At 42.7% G+C, this 18525-nt stretch overlaps 1 protein-coding gene across 1 annotated transcript; it reads right to left on the reverse strand.

Annotated features, from left to right (window-relative positions):
- Window positions 1-1886: 1886 nt before the first annotated feature.
- On the reverse strand, window positions 1887-18106 carry LOC129667322 (zinc finger protein 780B-like). The gene is made up of 5 exons (XM_055594914.1): window positions 17947-18106; window positions 14651-14702; window positions 13703-13829; window positions 11575-11673; window positions 1887-3986 (listed from the first exon to the last, which is right to left on the reverse strand). Exons 2-5 carry the CDS (start codon window positions 14681-14683, stop codon window positions 1987-1989), a joined length of 2259 nt encoding a protein of 752 aa, XP_055450889.1. The 5' UTR covers window positions 14684-14702; window positions 17947-18106; the 3' UTR covers window positions 1887-1986.
- Between the last annotated feature and the right edge of the window lie 419 nt (window positions 18107-18525).

An 18525-nucleotide genomic window follows, 5' to 3' on the forward strand; every position in this document is an offset into this window, starting at 1 on the left:
TATTAGTGGTATAGACCCAAATATCTATATAAACAGAAAAAAAAATAGGACAAACATTGTAAATTGTTAACAATTTTGAATCTTAAGTGAGGATCCAAAAGTGTGTTGTTGACTATTCCAAGTTTTCACATGTGTATTTTTATAAGTGGTTTCAATTTGGCCGTTTCTGTTCCTGTTGTTACAGGAAGCCCACCAGAAAAGACCACTCAGACACAGTGCAAATCTTTAATCTAGCCAACTGAGAGTATATTTAGGTACCTGGGACTCAATATAACCCCAAGCATTTATGGCAAAACCCAAATCCTGTTACCTGCTTTTGCTCAAGCCAGCAGTTTAACAGAAGCCAAAATAAGCAATTAGTTGGAGGCGGAGGTTTAAACACACAGGCCATTTAACAGATGCCAAGATAAATTACCAGAGGCAATTTGACCTCCAGTTCTCAGAACAGGGTTGTGTAATTTTCCACAAGTCTCCAACAAGAAAATCAAGCCTGAAATGGCCTCAGCAAGAATAAAAGATGGAGGATCCTGTGGACTTACTTGCCTTATCACAAATGTATAGTTTATCTTCAAGTGTTGGCAGAAGGCATAAATAATAAGATTTTATTCTTTAAAATTTTTGTGGGGTTCACCCCTTTAAAAGGTATTCATCAATGACTGTGTTTTTAAAACTTTCCACTCAAATACTTAACGAATGGACTCAAAATTCAAATCCTTTCATGTTCATTTTCATCCATTTGATGTATTCAGAATGAAGTTATTTAAAATTTAACACTAGGTGAATGTATGAGACTTTCCTAAACTATGTAGTTTTCATGTCACTTTTACCAATACTGATAAAAAGAAAAATGTAAAAGCTATTTTACAGAACATGGGCATTGACCACATACTGTCAAGGAGTTTATTATGTTATAACCCTGTTACCACAACTTTGGCTGGTATTGTGCTGGCCATTAACAAATTATGCAAAAAGAAAGTAAACATCCAGCCTAATATCACAGGAGCCACAAGATGTTAATGGTGACAAGGAAAGCATCTCAGACAAACCTAATTCCAATATCTGTTCTAAGTTGACTGTCCTGGGTGGCTATTGATTGATGAATTAAGTTTGTACAAGATGAGAGTAAATCAAGAACGTGATTGCTACCCTGTATTCTGACATTCAAAGACATTCTTAACAAAGTTATCTTTTCTGAACAACTGACTTCCCATATTTTCATTCCAAAGGGTTTCTTGGCATCAACAGTATATGAATACTCTGGTGTTGACTAAATCCTAGGGCAGATTAAAGTTTCCACATTCTTTTTAGCCACAGTCTTCCCAATATGAGTTCTCTGATGTTCAGTAAAGCTTCATGCAATGACTTGTCCACCTTCATTACATACATAGGACTTCTGGTGATTATGGATTTTTCTGATGTTGTGTAAGCTCATAATTTACAATAACAGCTTTTCCTGATTTGTCAGTCACAGGGTTTCAGACCTATATGGACTCTCTGATCTTTAAAAACTGAGCTAACTCTATGAATGTTCCCACATTTCCTGCATTCACAGTGTTTGACACCAGCATGGATTCTTTTATGTTGAAGGCCTGTGCTTCAACTAAAGGTCATTCTACATTCTTACTGTGATGGGCCTTCCTACCAGTATGAGTTTTCCACTGTGCAGTAAAGGCTGAACTAAATCTAAACTTTTTCCCACCTTACTTATATCCACAGACTTTCTCACCAGTAGGATTTCTCTGATAGACATCTAGGTGAAAATTACTGAAGGCCTTTCCATATTCCTTACATAAGACTTATTAACATTAAATTTAGCATGTCAAATAAAGTTTCATACTAACTAAAGTTCTTCCCATATTCTTAACATCGGTAACGTTTTTTTTTTTTTTAAACCAGTATGAATTCTGTGATATACATTAAGGTCTTTATCATGAGAGAAGTATTTCCCACATTCTTTACATTCATAAGGATTTTTGCCAGCAAATTCTAAAATGTCCAAGAAAATGGGTAATGATATTGAAGAGCTTCTCCATATTCCTTACATTGAAAGGGATTCTCACCAGTATGGATTCTCTGTTGAATTCTAAGGTCTGTTTCATGAACAACATCCTCTCCACCTTCCATGCACTGAAAAAGTTTCACGTCAGTATGAATTCTCTGATGATTATTGAGTTGGGACTTAAGTCTGAAGGCTGATCCACACTGTTCACATTCAAATGATTTCCCTCCAGTATGAACACTCTGATGTCGAGTGAGGTATGCCAGAACAACGAAGGCCTTTCCACATTCCTTACACTGAAAAGGTTTGTCACTAGAATGGAGTTTGTGATGGTGCAACAGGTTTGAGCGATGAATAAAAGTTTTCCCACACTCTTTACATTCATATGGTCTCACACCAGCATGAATAATCCTATGTTGAACAAGGCCAGAATCACGCTTGAAGGACTTCCCACATACCTCACATTCAAAGGGTTTTTTACTCGTATGAACAATTTTATGGTTATTAAGCTCACTGGGAAGATGAAAAGCCTTTCCACAGTCTTTACATTCAAAAGGCCTCTCACCATTGTGAGATTTCTGATGACGAATGAGAAGTTTATTAAGTCTATACAACTTCCCACATTCTTTACACTCAAAGGGTTTCTTTCCACTGTGAATACTCAGATGTTCAGTAAAATTTGACCTTCGACGAAATAACTCCCCACATTCCTTGCACTGATAGGGTTTCTCATCAGTATGAATTCTGTGATGTTCACTAAGTTGGTACTTACGTCTGAAGGCTGAACCACACAGCTTACACTTGTAAGGTTTCTCTTCAATGTGAGTTTTCTGATGCTCAGAAAGGCATGCCTGAAGCCTAAAAGCCTTCCCACATATATCACATTCAAAGGGTTTCTCACCAGAATGAATACTCTGGTGCTGAACAAGATGTGAGCCAGTACTAAATTTCTTGCCACATTCCTTACATTCAAATGACTTCTCTCCAGTATGAATGTTCTGGTGCCGAGTGAGCTGAGCCAGAACAATGAAGGCTTTTCCACATTCCTTACACTGAAAGGGTCTCTCACCAGAATGAATTTTCTGATGTTGCATGAAGCTTTTGCGACGTTTAAAGGCTTTCCCACACTCATTACATTCATATGGTTTCACATCAGCATGAATAATCCTATGTTCAACAAGGTTGGAGAACCGATTGAAGGACTTCCCACATTCCTTGCATTCAAATGGTTTTATACCTGTATGAATGGTTTTATGATACTTAAGCAGCTCCGGAAGATGAAAAGCCTTTCCACATTCATCACATTTGAAAGGTTTCTCACCACTGTGAGATTTCTGATGTCTTGTAAGCTGTTGGGGGAGTCTGAAGGCCTTCCCACATTCCATACATTTAAATAACTTCTCTCCAGTATGAATGTTCTGGTGACGAGTGAGCTGTGCCAGAGCAATAAAGGCCTTTCCACATTCCTTACACTGAAAGGGTTTTTCACCAGAATGAATTTTCTGATGCTGCAGTAGGTTTGAGCGACGTTTAAAGGCTTTCCCACACTCATTACATTCATATGGTTTCACATCAGCATGCATAATCCTATGACCAACTAGGTTGGAGAAACGCTTGAAGGCCTTCCCACATTCCTCACATTCATAGGGCTTCTCTCCAGAATGAATACTTTGATGCTGACTAAGCATTGAACTACACCCAAAGTACCTCCCACATTTATTACATTCGTACGCTTTTTCTATATTGGTAGGAAGAGTCTGGAAGGTGTGAATAGGCATTTGTTCCTTGTAACATATCTTTGGATCAGCAGCTCCTTCTTCATTACCCTGTAGTCCCTTGAAGGAATCACAGTTGGAGGAATTACTAAAACTAGAGCCCTGGAGGTCATAAGTTTTACTTAATAGTTTTAGGCTCTGTTTGGGTAAATTTCTATTATAAATATGATTTTCTGGAGCTATATTTTCAACATCATAATCTATCTCCAAATCTGAAAGAAAAAAGAGAAAGCAGGAAAACTTTATTTTTGTAGTAACACACATACATACATTTTCCTGTAACATAAAATCCATTAAATGAATGACCAGAGTCTAAAGTAGTTTCTGAAAAGCTGAATGGGAGCAAGGAACGCAGTAATAAGGGAAGTTTATGTAAGATAGTATTCTTTACAGTAGGACAGGTTGGAAATAAGACATGTCTGCAATAAGAATTTTCATTTATTTGGTTTCTGTAAAAACACAGAAATGTTATGGGATTTTTTCTTTGTTTGTTTGTTTGTTTTGGTTTCTCAAGCCAGGGTTTCTCTGTGTAATAGCTCAAGCTGTCCTGGACTCATTCTGTAGATCAAGCTGGTCTCAAACTCACATAATTCTGCCTGCTTCTTCTGGGATTAAAGGCATGTGCCACCACAACTGGCATATGTTTCTAATCCCAGGTATTGGATATATGGTTACTTCAGAGAGTCCACAGCAGCAGACTATGAGTTGCTTCTTGCTCTGGTAGAGGTATGATTTTGCCAGCTGCAGATAGTTTTTGCAAGTGTATGACATTTGGAATTCTGGGGAATCTTGAAAAGGTGTGTAAATGCTAGAGCCCCAAGAGGGACTGTGCTGCTGCTGCTCCTGCTGCTACTGGTTGCTGTTGTTTATGTTTGTTAAGCAGTTGTGCACAGTGACTAGAAGAAATTGGATATTCTAAAAGCCAATATCGAACTTGCCCCAAGATACTCAACAGCCCTAATCAGCAGGAAGCAGTCTAATGACCCCTTTCCCCTCTAGCCTTCTTTCTCTCCTACCTAGTGTTGTGGGGTTGGAAGGGTGGAATAAAGGTGGAGAAGGGTATTAGAAAAATGAACCCAACAAGTAGCCAAAGGTCTAGCTACACATGTCTACTTTATGAGATTATAATTGCACTGAAGTAATTTTAATGTTTATTTGAAATACACACTGTTAGAAATCAGACATTTCCATCAGACTACTCCCAGGGACCTAACTAAAACAGCTTATGTCATTACCCACAGCCACCAGATGAACCAGGTGCAGGGCATATAAGTCCCCAGCCACCCCTGATCTCTATCTCTCTTCTCTCCCCCTTACTTCCTCCCTCCCTCTCAATAACTGTCTTGTTCATTCTGTCTGTCCCTCTCTGCCCTCTGCATCTCTCTCTCTCTCTCATGTCTCCACTCTGAGACAATCTATTGCTCTCCCGAATGCAGCTGGTCTTTGCTACCTTTGTGAGTTCTTTTTCTCACCCTTTCCAACCCTGGTTTCACCCCCTAACAGTAGATAGGACAGAAAGAAGGATAGACGAAGGAGGGGGGTTAGGAGGGAGAGGGAAAGAAAGAAGGAGAGAGGAAGGGAGGGAGAGAGATCAATGAATCTAATTTCTTTCCCAACCATTCCTCCCACTTTCCAGGCCAGCCCCTTCAAACCTTTCTCCCAAAGGCTCCTCTACAGTCTGCTTAAACAGCCCCTTCTAAAATTTTCCCAATACTAGGAGCTCCAAACTGTAGCAACTGTTGTAGTCTTATCTGCTCAGCGTGGCTTCTCCTGGCTCATCTGTCTCCTAACAATATCTTCTGGGCCAACTGTCTTCTCCCCTCATTCTACCAGCCCAACTCTGCACCAAGGACCTTCTTCTTACTCTGATCACCCTCCCTTTCTCAGCCTCTGCTGGTTTTTTAATATTTCTCACTGAAGTCCATAGGGTCAAACAGTTCTAATGGCTAAGAAACACATTTTACCTACAGATCCCCATGGCTACACAGATCAGGATCCCACAAAAATGTCCTACCAAGCAACACATAGCTACCATAACTCTCCTATGAAACAGAGAGGGCAATAGAAACCAAGGAACAAAAAATCCACCAACCAAAGATAAAACCAGTTATCAGCACTTAAAATTATATTCTTCCCAAACACAGATGCCTAAATGTCAAAAACACAATAAAAGGTAGGACGGTACATGTACACTAAAGCCCAGCAACCCTGCCACAGCAGGCCCTGAGTATTACAACACAGCTGAAGCACAGAAAAACATTCAGACAAAAGTGATAAAAGAATAAGAAATCCCTTAGACATCTAGGAAAACACAAACAGTAGAAGGAAATAAAACAGGCCAAGACCTGAAAGCAGAAATAGAATCAATAAAGAAAACCAAAACTGAGATAATTCTAGAAACAGAAAAGCTTGGGTACTTGAACAGGAACATCAGAGGCAAGCCTCACCAAAAAATACAAGAACAAGAGAGAATCCAGGGCACTGACGACACAACAGAAGAAATGAATACCTCACTCAAAGGAAATGGTAAATCACAAAATATTTCTGCACAAATCATCCAGGAAATGTGGAACAAAATAAAAAGAGCAAATGTAGGAATAGAGGAAAGAGAAAAAGCCCAGGTCAAAGACACAGAAAATATTTTTAACAAAATCACAGAAACAAACAATCCTGCTAGGCAGTGGTAGAGCACACCTTTAATCCCAGCACTTGGGGCACGAAGAGGCAGGCGAATCTCTGTGAGTTTCAAGGTCAGCCTGGTCTACAGAGGGGCTCCCAGGACAGCCAGGGCTACACAGAGAAACAGTACCTCAAAAAAACAAAAAACAAACAAACCAAAAAGACACAAACTAATAGAATGTATATGAAACCTGGATCCATCCTTCTGCTGCACCAATAAACACACTGTAATCTTCCAATTCTGAGCAAATAGACCTAAGAGACAAGCTGGAGTAGCCATTTTAATGTGTGACAAAAATAGACTTCAAACCAAAACTAAGTGAAAGATTAGGAATGGACATTACATGCTCATCAAAGAAAAATCCACCAACATCTATGCACCAAACATAGGGCACCTAATTTAGTAAAGTTAAAAAAATAAACCAACTACATCTTAAATCACAAATTTCCCCTCACACAGTGATCGTGGGAGCTTGCAATATCCCACTCTCACCAATAGATAGGTCATCCAGACAAAATCTAATCAGAAAAATGCTGAAGCTGACTAACATCATATACCAAATCGATCTAATAGATATTTACAGAACATGTAATACAAACACAAAAAAACAATACCTTCTTCTCAGTATCTCAACAAACTTCCTTCAAAACTGACCACATACATGGACATAAAACAAGTCTCAACAAATACAAGAAAAGTCAAATAACATCCTGAAAGCTATCTAACCGGCATGGATTAAAGCTGGATATCAATAACAGCAGAAAAACAGAAAGCTACCAACTCACAGAAACTGAACAACACAGTACCGAATAAAAACTGGGTCAAGACAGAGATTAAGAGAGAAAATAAAGACTTCCTAGAATTGAAGGAAAATGAAGACACAACACATCTAAACTTAGGGGACACGCTGAAGGTGGTTCTAAGAGACAAGTCCCTAGCACTATGTACCTCCATAACAAATATTGGAAGAGATCTCACTCTGGCAATGTAACACCAGAACAAAGATCTAGGACAAAAAGATGAAATTATACCCAAAACAAATAAACTGCAAAAAGTAATCACATTCAGGGTTGAAATCAATAAAACAGAAACAAAGGAAAAAAAAGACACAAAAAAATCAATGAAACAAAAAATTGGTTCTTGGAGAAAACCAGTAAGACTGGCAAACCCTTAGTCAAATTAACTAAAAAGGCAGAAAGAAAAGATCCAAATTAACAAAATTAGAGATGAAAGGCCATAACTGTAGCCTGTCTTTGCTACTTTGTGGGTTCTTACTTTTCCCACCCTTTATCCCCCCTTCATTTCACCCCCTAACACTAGACAGAAGAGTAACAAGGACAGAGGGGTGAGAGGAATTAGGAAAATCGACGATCTAATTTCTTTCCTTTTCTGTCTGCTTTGACCATGGCTACTAGTAAAGCCACAACCAAACTCCCCAAACGACCAACAACCATCCCCACGCCCCCTTAGGGCCTTATTATTTATGAATCCTCTGAAAAGCTCTCTGAATTTCAAACATCACACAATTGCAGAAATTATCTGCATCTGGCAAAAGCACACTTCTGACAGTGCACGAGGCAAATCATAGTCAGCTGCTAAGGACAGTCAGAAGCAGCCCCATTTCCCTACAAATGAAAGTAAAGGGAAAGCACATTCTTATAATATTTCTATGATTAAAAAAATTCAGAATTCTCAAAACTGGTCACTACACATAACAACAGACTTGTAAGAAAGCCAGAGAATCATTAGAACATGCAATAAAAGCCTTAACTTCAACAAAACTGGAAAATCTAATGATAATGGGTAATTTTTTTCTAATACATACAACTTTCTAAACTTCAAGGAAAATCAGGTAAGTTATTTAAACAGTCCTATAACCCCTAGTGAAATAGAATTACTAATTCAAAGTCTCCCAAACTAAAAAAAGGCCTAGGGCCACATGGCTTTTAGCTCAAAAATTCAGCCAGACAATATAAGGGACAGACACACTGCAACATAATAAAGCAGTATACAGCAAGCCCAAAGGCAGCAGCAACATAAATGGAGAGAAACTCAAAACAATTACACTAAAAAAAAAAAAGGACAAGGTTGGGGAGACTGGAGAGATGGCTCAGTGGTTAAGAGCACTGTTCGCTCTTCCAGAGATCCTGAGTTCAATTCCCAGCAACCACACGGTGGCTCACAACCATTTATAATGTGATCTGATGCCCTCTTCTGGCCTGCAGGTGTATATGCAGATACAGCATTCAAATTCAGAAAATAAATAATTAAAATCTTAAAACAAAACAAAAAAGACAACGTTGTCCAAACTCTCCATACCTACTCAATAAAGTGCTTGAAGTTTTACCTAGAGGAGTAAGACAACTAAGGGAGATCAAGCAAATGCAAAACTAGAAAGGCCAAAGTATCTTGATTTGCAGATTATATGACAATATGCATAAGTGACTCTGAAGAGTCCAATAGGGACTCTTCCAGCTGATAAATACTTCCAGCAAAGAAGCTAGATACAAAATTCACTCACAACAATCAGTAACCCTTCTATGTACAAATGACAAATGGATTGAGAAAGAGAAAGAAATCAGGGAAACAACACCTTTCCCAATAGCTCTAACTAATATATGGTATCATGGGATAACTCTAAGGAAGAAACTGAAAGACTTTTATGATTAAAAAGGTAAGACTTAAAGAAAGAAACTGAAGAAGATATTGGAAGATGGAAAGACCTTCCATGCTCATGGATCAGTAGAATTCATACAGTAAACTTATCCATCCTACCCAGAGCAATCTACAGATTCAATGCAAGCTGCATCAAAATTCTAATATAATTCTTCACACATCATGAAAAGCCAACTTTCTTATACACACACACATACACACACCAAGATAGCCTAAAAAAAAAAAAAAGAGCTGACTAGTAAGGGAAGTATTACCCAATCTCAAGCTGCACTACAGAGCTATAGTAACAAAACCAGTATGGTACTGACACAGAAACAGACACACTGATCAAGGGAAATGAATGAAAGACCCAGACATAAATCTACACATCTTTGGACACCTGATTGTTGATAACGAAGACAGAAATACACACTGGAAATAAGACAGCCTCTTCAACAAATGGGACCAATAAAAAAGGGCAAGTGCATGCACAAGAATTTAAATTGATCCATGCTTTCACCCTGCACAAAACTCTGCTCCACATGGATCACAGATCTCAACGTGAAACCAGACACACTGAACCTGACAGAAACGAAAGTGGGGAGTAGACTAGAACGCATCAGCACAGGGAAAGACTTTCTCAACAGAATACCACGGCACAGGCATGGAGGATAAACAATTAATAAACGGGGCCTTATGAAACTGAAGAGTTTCTGCACAGCAAAGGACACCGTCATTTGAACAAAGCGGCAGCCTACAGAATTGAAAAAGATTTTACCAACTACAAATCCACCAGAGGGCTAATATCCAAAATATATAAAGAACTAAAAAAACGACACATCAAGAAAACAATTAACCCAATTACAAAATGAGGTATAGATCTAAACAGAATTCTTAAAAGAGGAAACACAAATGGCTGAGACAAAACCTAAAGAAATGTTCAAGCCAGGCAGTGGTGGTGCACATCTTTAAGCCCAGCACACGGGAGGCAGAGTCAGGAGGATCTCTGTGAGTTCAAAGCCAGCCTGGTCTACAGGGTGAGGTCCAAGACAGCCAGTGCTACACAGAGAGAAACCTTGTCTCAGAAAAAAAAAAAAAGTCAACATCTTTAGCTATCATCCTTAGCTATCAGGGAAATTTGTACAGCTACTATGGAAATCCATGTGTTGTTTCCTCAGTAAGGTGAGAACTGATTTAACTCAAGATCCAGATACACCACTCTTGGGCATATACCCAAGGACACTTGATCCTTTTACAGAGATACTTGCTCAAACATGTTCATTGCTGCTCTATTTACAATAGCCAAAAATTAGAAACACCTTGATATCCTTCAATGGAGGAAATGCATACTGAAAATGCGGTACATTTACAAAATAGAGTGTTACTCTGCCATTGAAAAATGAAATTTGCCGTTAAAAGAATGGAACAGAATCCAAGAGTTCAGGAGTTGTTCAGTCCATGAGGCTGATGTCTCAGCTGGACTTCAGTACATGCTGGAATATGGCAAACGTAGGCTCTAATGCCACTGAAAAACTAGACTTGCCAGGAGAGTGAGGGGAAGCAGACAAAGAGCAAGAGCTTCCTTCTTTCACATCCTTTATACAGGCTGCCACCAAAAGGTGTGGCCCAGATTTAAGGTGGGTCCTCCCACCTCGAATGATTTCAGAAAAATCTCTCAAGGTGTACTGATTGGCTTGGGGTCTAGTTAATTCCAGATGTGGTTAAGTTGACAACCAAGAAGAGCGATCATGGCTCCCTGCCAAGCTGGGTAGAAGGCTGTGTTGTGCATGTGTGTGTGCAGATGTGGTTTCCCTGGCTTGTCCATCTATCCTTTTTGAGTCAGGGTCTCTCATTCGCCTGGAGCTTGACAAGTAAACCAGGCTGACTTGATGCAAGCCCAAGGGAGCTGCCATTTCCACCTGCCAGTGCTGAGGTTAAAAGCATAGGCTACACCATCACACCTGCTCTAGAGTGACTATGAGGACTCAGAATTAAAATATTTGGTATGCCTCACTGTGCTGCAGCTTTCACTGGTGTTCAAGCTGTCTTGTCATTGGTTTAGTGGTTAAGAGCACTGACTGCTCTCCCAGAGGACCTGGGTTAGAGTAGCAGCAGCCACCTATAACTCCAGCCCCAGGGATCTGACACTCTCTTATGGCCTCTTTGGATACCTCCACACAAGTGTGCACATACACAACAAATAAAACACTTTTAGCAGTTACAGAAGGAGGGTACCTGCTCCAGTGAGAGGGAAGAAAACAAGAACAACATAAAAGTGATTCCTGAAACAGAAGCCCCTTTGACAGCTTTTGCTATGACCTTGACTTCTTTTCCAGGGCTCAGGCATGTTTTCCACAGGCCCTGGAGCTTTGAGCGAAGTTTGTCAAATCCAGGGTCAGCTATGTGGGGCCTCTGACCACATGCTGTGCCTGGCAATGCTGGAGTCTCACCTTACACTCACTCACCTGGGCTCGGCCTGTCTGTCTCTTCCTTCACAACCATCCAGGGCTCTCTCTCCTGCTCCAATAAGGTGATCAGATCTGGTTTGCAAATCGAACTTCCCACTTAAAAGAGAAAAAAATGGCTCATAGTGTAGACTTTTTTTTACATTCACTCTCACCAATTATCACAGGATGTCCTGGAATGTGAAATGTGGACCAGGCTGGTCTTGAACTTACTTTATCTGCCTGCCTTTGCCTCCCTAATGCCTGGAGAGCGTGTGCCACCATGCCCTGTCCGTGCAGACTTATTAAAAAGGTCTATACAGCTTGGTATGGTAGATCATGCCGGTGAGCCCAAAAGTGGGGGAATAAGCCAGGCTGCCTGGACCCCACAGCAAGAAAAAGAGACAGAAAGATCTAAGAGCCAAAATAATACTGAAGAAAGACTTCAGAGGAGGAGGAAAAGGAAACCTGGGTAAAAGTCAGCTCTTTCAGATTAGGGTTTTATTCTCATTTAAATGCAGACAAGGGCTTGTCACTGAAGAGGAAAGGGTAATTGAGTGGGTGAGAACATGAACCCTTAGGCTACACTGTCTAAACCCCATCTCTGCAGCTCACTAATAATGCCTTTTATTCAGGCAAGTTCCATAAGATTCTCTCCTCAATTTTCCTATCTAAAAACTGGGCATGGTGGCACACATACACAGTCACAACACTTGGAGCGTGTAATCAGGCAGATGAGAAGTTCAAGGCTGAATTTGTTTCATAGCAAGTCTATAGCCAGCCTGTGCTATGTGAGATCTAGCCTTGAAAAAACAATTAGTAGAGATACCAGAAAATAACTGAGATTGAGTTAATAATATATATTGGATAGGGTGGATACTAAGATTAAAACTATATTCAAAAACGCTGAAGACTGTCTGACCGATACTAATACGAAATCATTATTGTTTAAGTTTCTAATTTGTTTAAAATGCTGGGGATGGAGGTAGGGCCTTGAGCATGCTGGAGAGGTGTCCTACCACTCAGTTGCATCCCCAGCCATGAAAACTGTTATTATTATTGTTATTTATGCTGCCTTCCTTCACATTGATACCTCATTCTTACAGATTTGCTTAATAAAAAAAGACAAACTTCACACCCTAAAATGTCCACTACGAAGTAGATAAAGGAAGTCTTCCCTGAGGGAAACAGAATTAACCCACTTCCGTTTCGAATCAACTCTGACTCACTAGTAAGTCACAGGGACTTCCACCTAGCTGTGTATCTACAGTGTCTGCGCATACTCGTGAGTTTGACTGCACAGTGCACAGTACGCGCGCAGCAGAGACCAGTGTTAGGCGTCTTCGTCAACTGCTCCCAACTTTAGTTTCTGAGGAAGTGGGAGAAGCAGGTGCTTCACTTTGTTAGTTTGTTTTGTTTTTCGAAACAGGATTTCTCTGTGTAGCCTTGGCTGTCCTGGACTCACACTGTAATCAAGGCTGGCCTCGAATGCACAGAGATCTGTATGTCTCTGCCTCTCCAAGTACAGAGAATAAAGGCATGGCACTATTCTCTGCTGAAGCTCCTATTTTGAACCCAACAAATCTCACAACACTCCATTGGGAAGGAGGAGGAACTCAGCTCCCTCTTTTACAATTCTACTGATTTGAATTTATTTTATGTGTATATGAACTGTCTGCATGTATGACTGAGCACCACATGCACGCATGGGGCCCACAGAGTCAAGAAGAGGGCATCAGATCCCCGGAACGGGAGGGAGACACGGTTGTGGGCCGCCTTGTGGAGCTGTGCACTGAACTGGCTCCTATACAAGAGCAAATGGTTCTCTCAACCACTAAGCTATTTCTCCAGCCCGATTCTAGTCATGGATTCACCTCCTTATTGATTTCATTTATTTGCTTGCTTGGCTTTGTCTGAAACGAGGCCTCACCCTGTAGACTAAGCCAGCCTGGAACTCAGCACGTATGTGAGGGTGATTACTCATAGCAATCTTCCTGCCTTAGCCTTCTGAGTGAAGCAATGACAGGAATCAGCCACCAGGACCAGCTTCAGCTACTGCTGGAAAGATGGTACTATCTTCTTACTCAAAGTGAGCAAAGCCAACAGTGTAGAGGACACATCCCCCATTCATGGGGACAGACGGCCTTACCCACTGTGACGAGGTGGCTGTAGATCTCCAACATCATGTCCCTGTATAAGACCCTCTGAGGAGCATCCAGGCAGGCCCACTCCTCCTGAGAGAAGTCAACAGCCACATCCCTAAATGTCACTGAACCCTGGAACCACAAACACAAGCAGAGTGAAACTGGGGAAGCCTTCAAGATGGAAAACAGCAGGGAAAGGACTCAAGAGTGGGAAAGGAGCCACATGGAAATGCTCAAGACACCTGCCTGCATGAGCTCCCCCCAAAACCATGACTGTGCCCACCTACACATCCAAAACATGTGCATTTCCATCCACCCGCATCCTTCAAGCTGTACCACAAAAGAGAAATGCCACCCGGTTCAGTGTAGAATGCCTAAGACATACTGTGAGACCTTGAGTTTATGATGGTATCACATTATATCATAAAGACATTGTCATGAGGATGATTTCTGTAAATTATGTAAGAGTGCATAAACTATATACCAGTCCATATTACTGACATATTAACTTTTTTTTGCCCCTAAAAAAACTAACACAAGGAAAAAAAAAAACTTTCAAGTTCATCAGTGTCTTAGGTCTTTCCTAACTCCTTGTGTCAGCCTGAGAACACTGGAAATGTCAGTCATGTTTCATGAGTCACATGAGATCATCACCTCACAGTTCTGAACCCCACAGCCCGTTTCCCTGTGGGAATGATGCCTCCACTGAAACTACAGTCCTCCCTGAGCACAGAGCAAACAGAGAACAGATGTGGAGGAATGCATTCCAAGAGAACCCCGGTGCCAGCTGGAAAGAGGCACAAACAGGAAGTGCCCTGACCTTCCAGCCCTCACTGTGAAGGAGCAGACTGTGAAGGAGGATTTCAGATCCTTGCGGAGCTTCACAGAGCAAGACGGGAGGGAGTCACCTAACCTGAAAGTCACCCTATGTCGATAGAGAAAATCCAACTTACACAGACTATGTCTTGAGAGTTAGAGCTGGCCATTCTTCCTCAGCTTCCTCCCCTGGGGACAGAAAGAAAGCCTTTGGGTGGACTGTGACCCGATGTTCCCAGCCTGACTTATGTCAGGACGATTTCATCCACTACTTTTCTCTCTCAAGCATCCCCACCCACTTGCCCCTCCCACTGCTCACAGCCTCCCTCACACACATTAGAAGCAGACAGGAGTCACACGAAGCTGACCCTCTCCTCACCCCAGACAGCCAATGCACAAGGGGTCAGTGTGCGAGTGCCCAGCATAAGCGGGTCTGCCTTGATGTCCCTCCAGGAGATGCCAGCAGAGGGCATCCCATCTTCCATCCTGAGATGCAGCCAGCCCTAGAACTGGGCCTCTCCTCCTACTGTGAGGACATCTTCCTACTGGAAGCCACCCACCAAGGCTGACGGGGTTACAGCACCCAAATGGCAAGTCCTCTCAACACTCAGGGCTGGAGCACAGCGAGGCTGGAGGGCTGCAGCTGCAACGCTCAGGCACTGCGCAGCATTCTGCACCCACTTTAGCAAATGGAACTGCTCACCTTGGAACACTTCCTGAGGGCCCTGGTGCATGTATGATTCCAGCCTACACTGCATCAACTAAACCATGATCCTTTAGGAAGATAATTAGCTCTAAAGCATGCAGTCACAGGAGGTCAGTGTGATCTGTTACCCTCCTTCCATGTCATGGGAAATTTCACCCAAAATAATTTAAAATTCAATCCAGGTGTCCTAGGTCTTTTGCGTTTGGAACTGGGTTCCTCAGTCTAGCACTGCTGACACAATTACTCTGTCTGGGGTATGTGGAAGGACTGTTTTGTGCTCTGCACTGCATTCACGGGCATTCAACCTCTTCTCACAAGATCTGAGCAGCACACACAGCCCTCAGAACTCACTAAGACATTGCACCAGGGAGCATCCACACCCAAAGGGGGAACCAGTGTCCTAGCCCAACAGGTCTCAGCCTTGGCCCAATACACTTAGGGAATGTTTGTTAAGCTGATTTTTGAGACAGTCTCCTGTATATGGTTGGCTCTGAACTCCAAATGCTCCTTCCTCCATCTCCCATGCTGAGATTACAGCCATGCACCACCATGCCCAGCTCTCAAGAGCACATCTGAGATGTTAGGAAATTGTACATTTTGTCTCCCCACAAAATTCACACATTTTCCTTCTTTTGTTATCCTCCCTCTCTCCTGCCCCTGCATTCCCCAGGCTAGCCAGCCTTTCAGGGACTCTCTTGGCTCCACCTCCATCCTGCCATAGGAGGGCTGGGATTGCAGACATGCACTGGTGCATCCGGATTTGCACAGTTGCATGCTTTCTGGCACTGTGCCCACCGAGCCATCTCCACCATACACATTTACACATTTCCCAGAGATAGTTACACTCCTGCTTTCCTTCCAGCATGGTTTACATAGCCACGGTACGCAACTCCACCAAGGCTGAGTGGATAAAGCCCATGCAGAATGCAGTTCACAGACCACAGGATAACATTCAACCATTTACTACAACGTGGTGAACACGGACAGTAACAAGGGAAACAAGCTACAGAAAAAGACAAATGCTGGGGCAGGAGAGACAGCTCAGAGGCTGGTGTGGCTTTCCAGAGGACAGGAGCTCAGTATCCTGACAGCTCACAATGCCTGTAACTGCAGCTGCAGTGGATCTAGGCCTTTGACCTCTCCTGGCCCTGTGTTCAGGGACATATAACCTCAAACACATAATTTTGAAGAAACATAATTAATCTTTAAACAAAAATGCCCACAATCTCCCTCATATAGAATCTGACACTGTTATTTCAGAGGAAGATGTAAAATGGTGGTTAATGGGGTTTGAGTTCCTGAGGCCTCATGGGTGACAGTGGGAGATGCAGATCCACGAGGAAGAAAGTTGGGAATATGCTGATCAAAGACTACAAAATTTCAGCTGCATAACAGAGGTTTAAGAGAAATACCGTGCACCATGGTGATTCTGATTAGTTTTGAAAAGCCTAAGAGAGTAGACCATAAGTGTACTCACTACAAAAATGTTATAGATTTAGTCACTCCAAAGTAGATAAAGATTCCAAAATACTATACTGTACACAATGAAAAAAAAAAAAAAAAGCCCTAATTTTAACTTCTGGAGGTTGCTAATCTATACTATCTTGTGGGGGGGGAGGGATTATAGAGAGATGTCAAGGGTCACTGAAACAGTGATGTGAATACTAAGTGGGAAGGGACAAAGCAAGGGCCACAATGGTGGAGGTTATATACTTGCATATTCCTGAAAAAGTACCTGCCTTCATCTGCTAACCTAGGCCTAGTCCTGGAAGCTTCTAGACTTCATACAATCTAGTCTAGGCCTAGAATGTTTTCAGCCTCTGAGAGATACTGCTGAATAAGCTCCAGTTCTTTCTGAACACCTGCAGGCTGGTTCAAGCCAGCTGTTCTGGCTCAAATTCCTTTCCTAGCTGATGGATTCAATCTAGCTTCTCTCTCGCCTCTGACTGAATTGCTCTACTTGGCCTTAAACTAACTTTGGCTTCTTCTCATTCTCCAGCTCTTGTCTCCACCTGTGTCCATCTTGCTCTTTCTCTGCAACCTGTCTCTGTACAGCAGTCCTGGTAAAATTGTCTCCTCCCTCTCTCCCTCTGGGCTGTTCTCCTACGATCTTTTTTTTGTCTCTTCCGGTGAGAGTTGGGCATATCCTACCTTGACTCATTCTGTCAAATAGTTCTCTGATTCATCGCTTTGTCTCTTAATTTGATGTCTCTTTCAAACATGCTTCCTTCCTTCTAAAAACGAACTTTACCTTCATTGCTTGGAATTAAAGGTGTGTACTAAGGATGTGACTGGATTCCTGCCAGAAGGATTTAAGGTGTGTTCGAGGGACAGGTCTGTATTCCAGCCAGAGTAGCCACGTTGGATTAAACTCCCTCTATAGGTTCTTCCTTCGTTTACTGGCAATTCTATCCTCTAAAACTGAAACCTCGTTTCTCAAACATAAAGAAAGCGCAAACTCGCTCCTGACTCTTACATGAGCAGCAATGATGACCTCATCCTTCCCCAGCCCTCCTTTGGAATAATGGCCGACTCGGGCGCCCGAGCAGGCAGGAGATCCCAGACTCTTGTGAGAGCATCCTCAGTGCGCGCTCTCCCTCACTCCCCACAACCCCTCAGCGCCTGGAGCTCTCCTAGGGCCTCGGCGCTCCGCAAGCAGCTGCCCTCCTAGGCGACCCTCGCAGGCACTTCCGGCCTCAGAGGCTCGTCCCCCGCTCAAGTCTGTACCTCAGGGGAAGCTTCCGTCAGACTCCGTCCCCGACCTCTCCTTCCCGAAGCCTGGTCCTCTGCTTCCGCCCCTGTGGCCGTGAGAGCAGGAGCAGAAGGCGACACGCTCAGTGACACAGGTGATGCAGGGATAAACACAGACAGACAGACACACACACACACAAAATCGACACCCGCCCGCCCCACCCCACCGTCCACGCCCACGCCCAGCCCGCTGGCTCCGCCTCACTCCGTGGAGAGCGAAGCTAGTCTGAAATTTCTGCCTTTTACCAGAAAGATCCGCCCTTGGCATTAACTGCACCAGGACACCGAAAGCCGCTACTTCCGGCGCAGTGTCCCCTGGGAAACACAGCCCTCGCTAGCGGAGCCCCAGAACCTTGTACCTTCAGAGAGGTGCCGTCGCGCAACTTGCGGGAGCCCATCTAGGAGCTGAGCCCCGAGGTTTGTGGGAATTTCCACGGGGGTGCGCGCTAAAGGGGCGGAGCCCTCCATAGGGCAAAAGGTACTTCCGGGTTCTTCCTGTACCTTAGTCGCTGGAGCGTGCAGACGAGAGTAAGCTTTAAAGTTCCGAATGGAAGT

This window comes from Psammomys obesus, unplaced genomic scaffold (assembly GCF_907164565.1).
Source record: "Psammomys obesus unplaced genomic scaffold, mPsaObe1.curated_primary_1811, whole genome shotgun sequence".
Taxonomy (NCBI): Eukaryota; Metazoa; Chordata; class Mammalia; order Rodentia; family Muridae; genus Psammomys; species Psammomys obesus.

Excerpts from the sequence above, each read along its gene's own strand:
- LOC129667322 (XM_055594914.1), bottom strand. The coding sequence starts at position 14,683 with ATGGCCAGCTCTAACTCTCAAGACATAGTCTGT. Across the intron at positions 13,830-14,650 it reads ACTCTCAAGACATAGTCTGT|GGTTCAGTGACATTTAGGGA; the intron begins GTAAGTTGGATT and ends TTGTGGTTCCAG. Across the intron at positions 11,674-13,702 it reads CAGCCACCTCGTCACAGTGG|TGGGAAGTTCGATTTGCAAA; the intron begins GTAAGGCCGTCT and ends TTCTCTTTTAAG.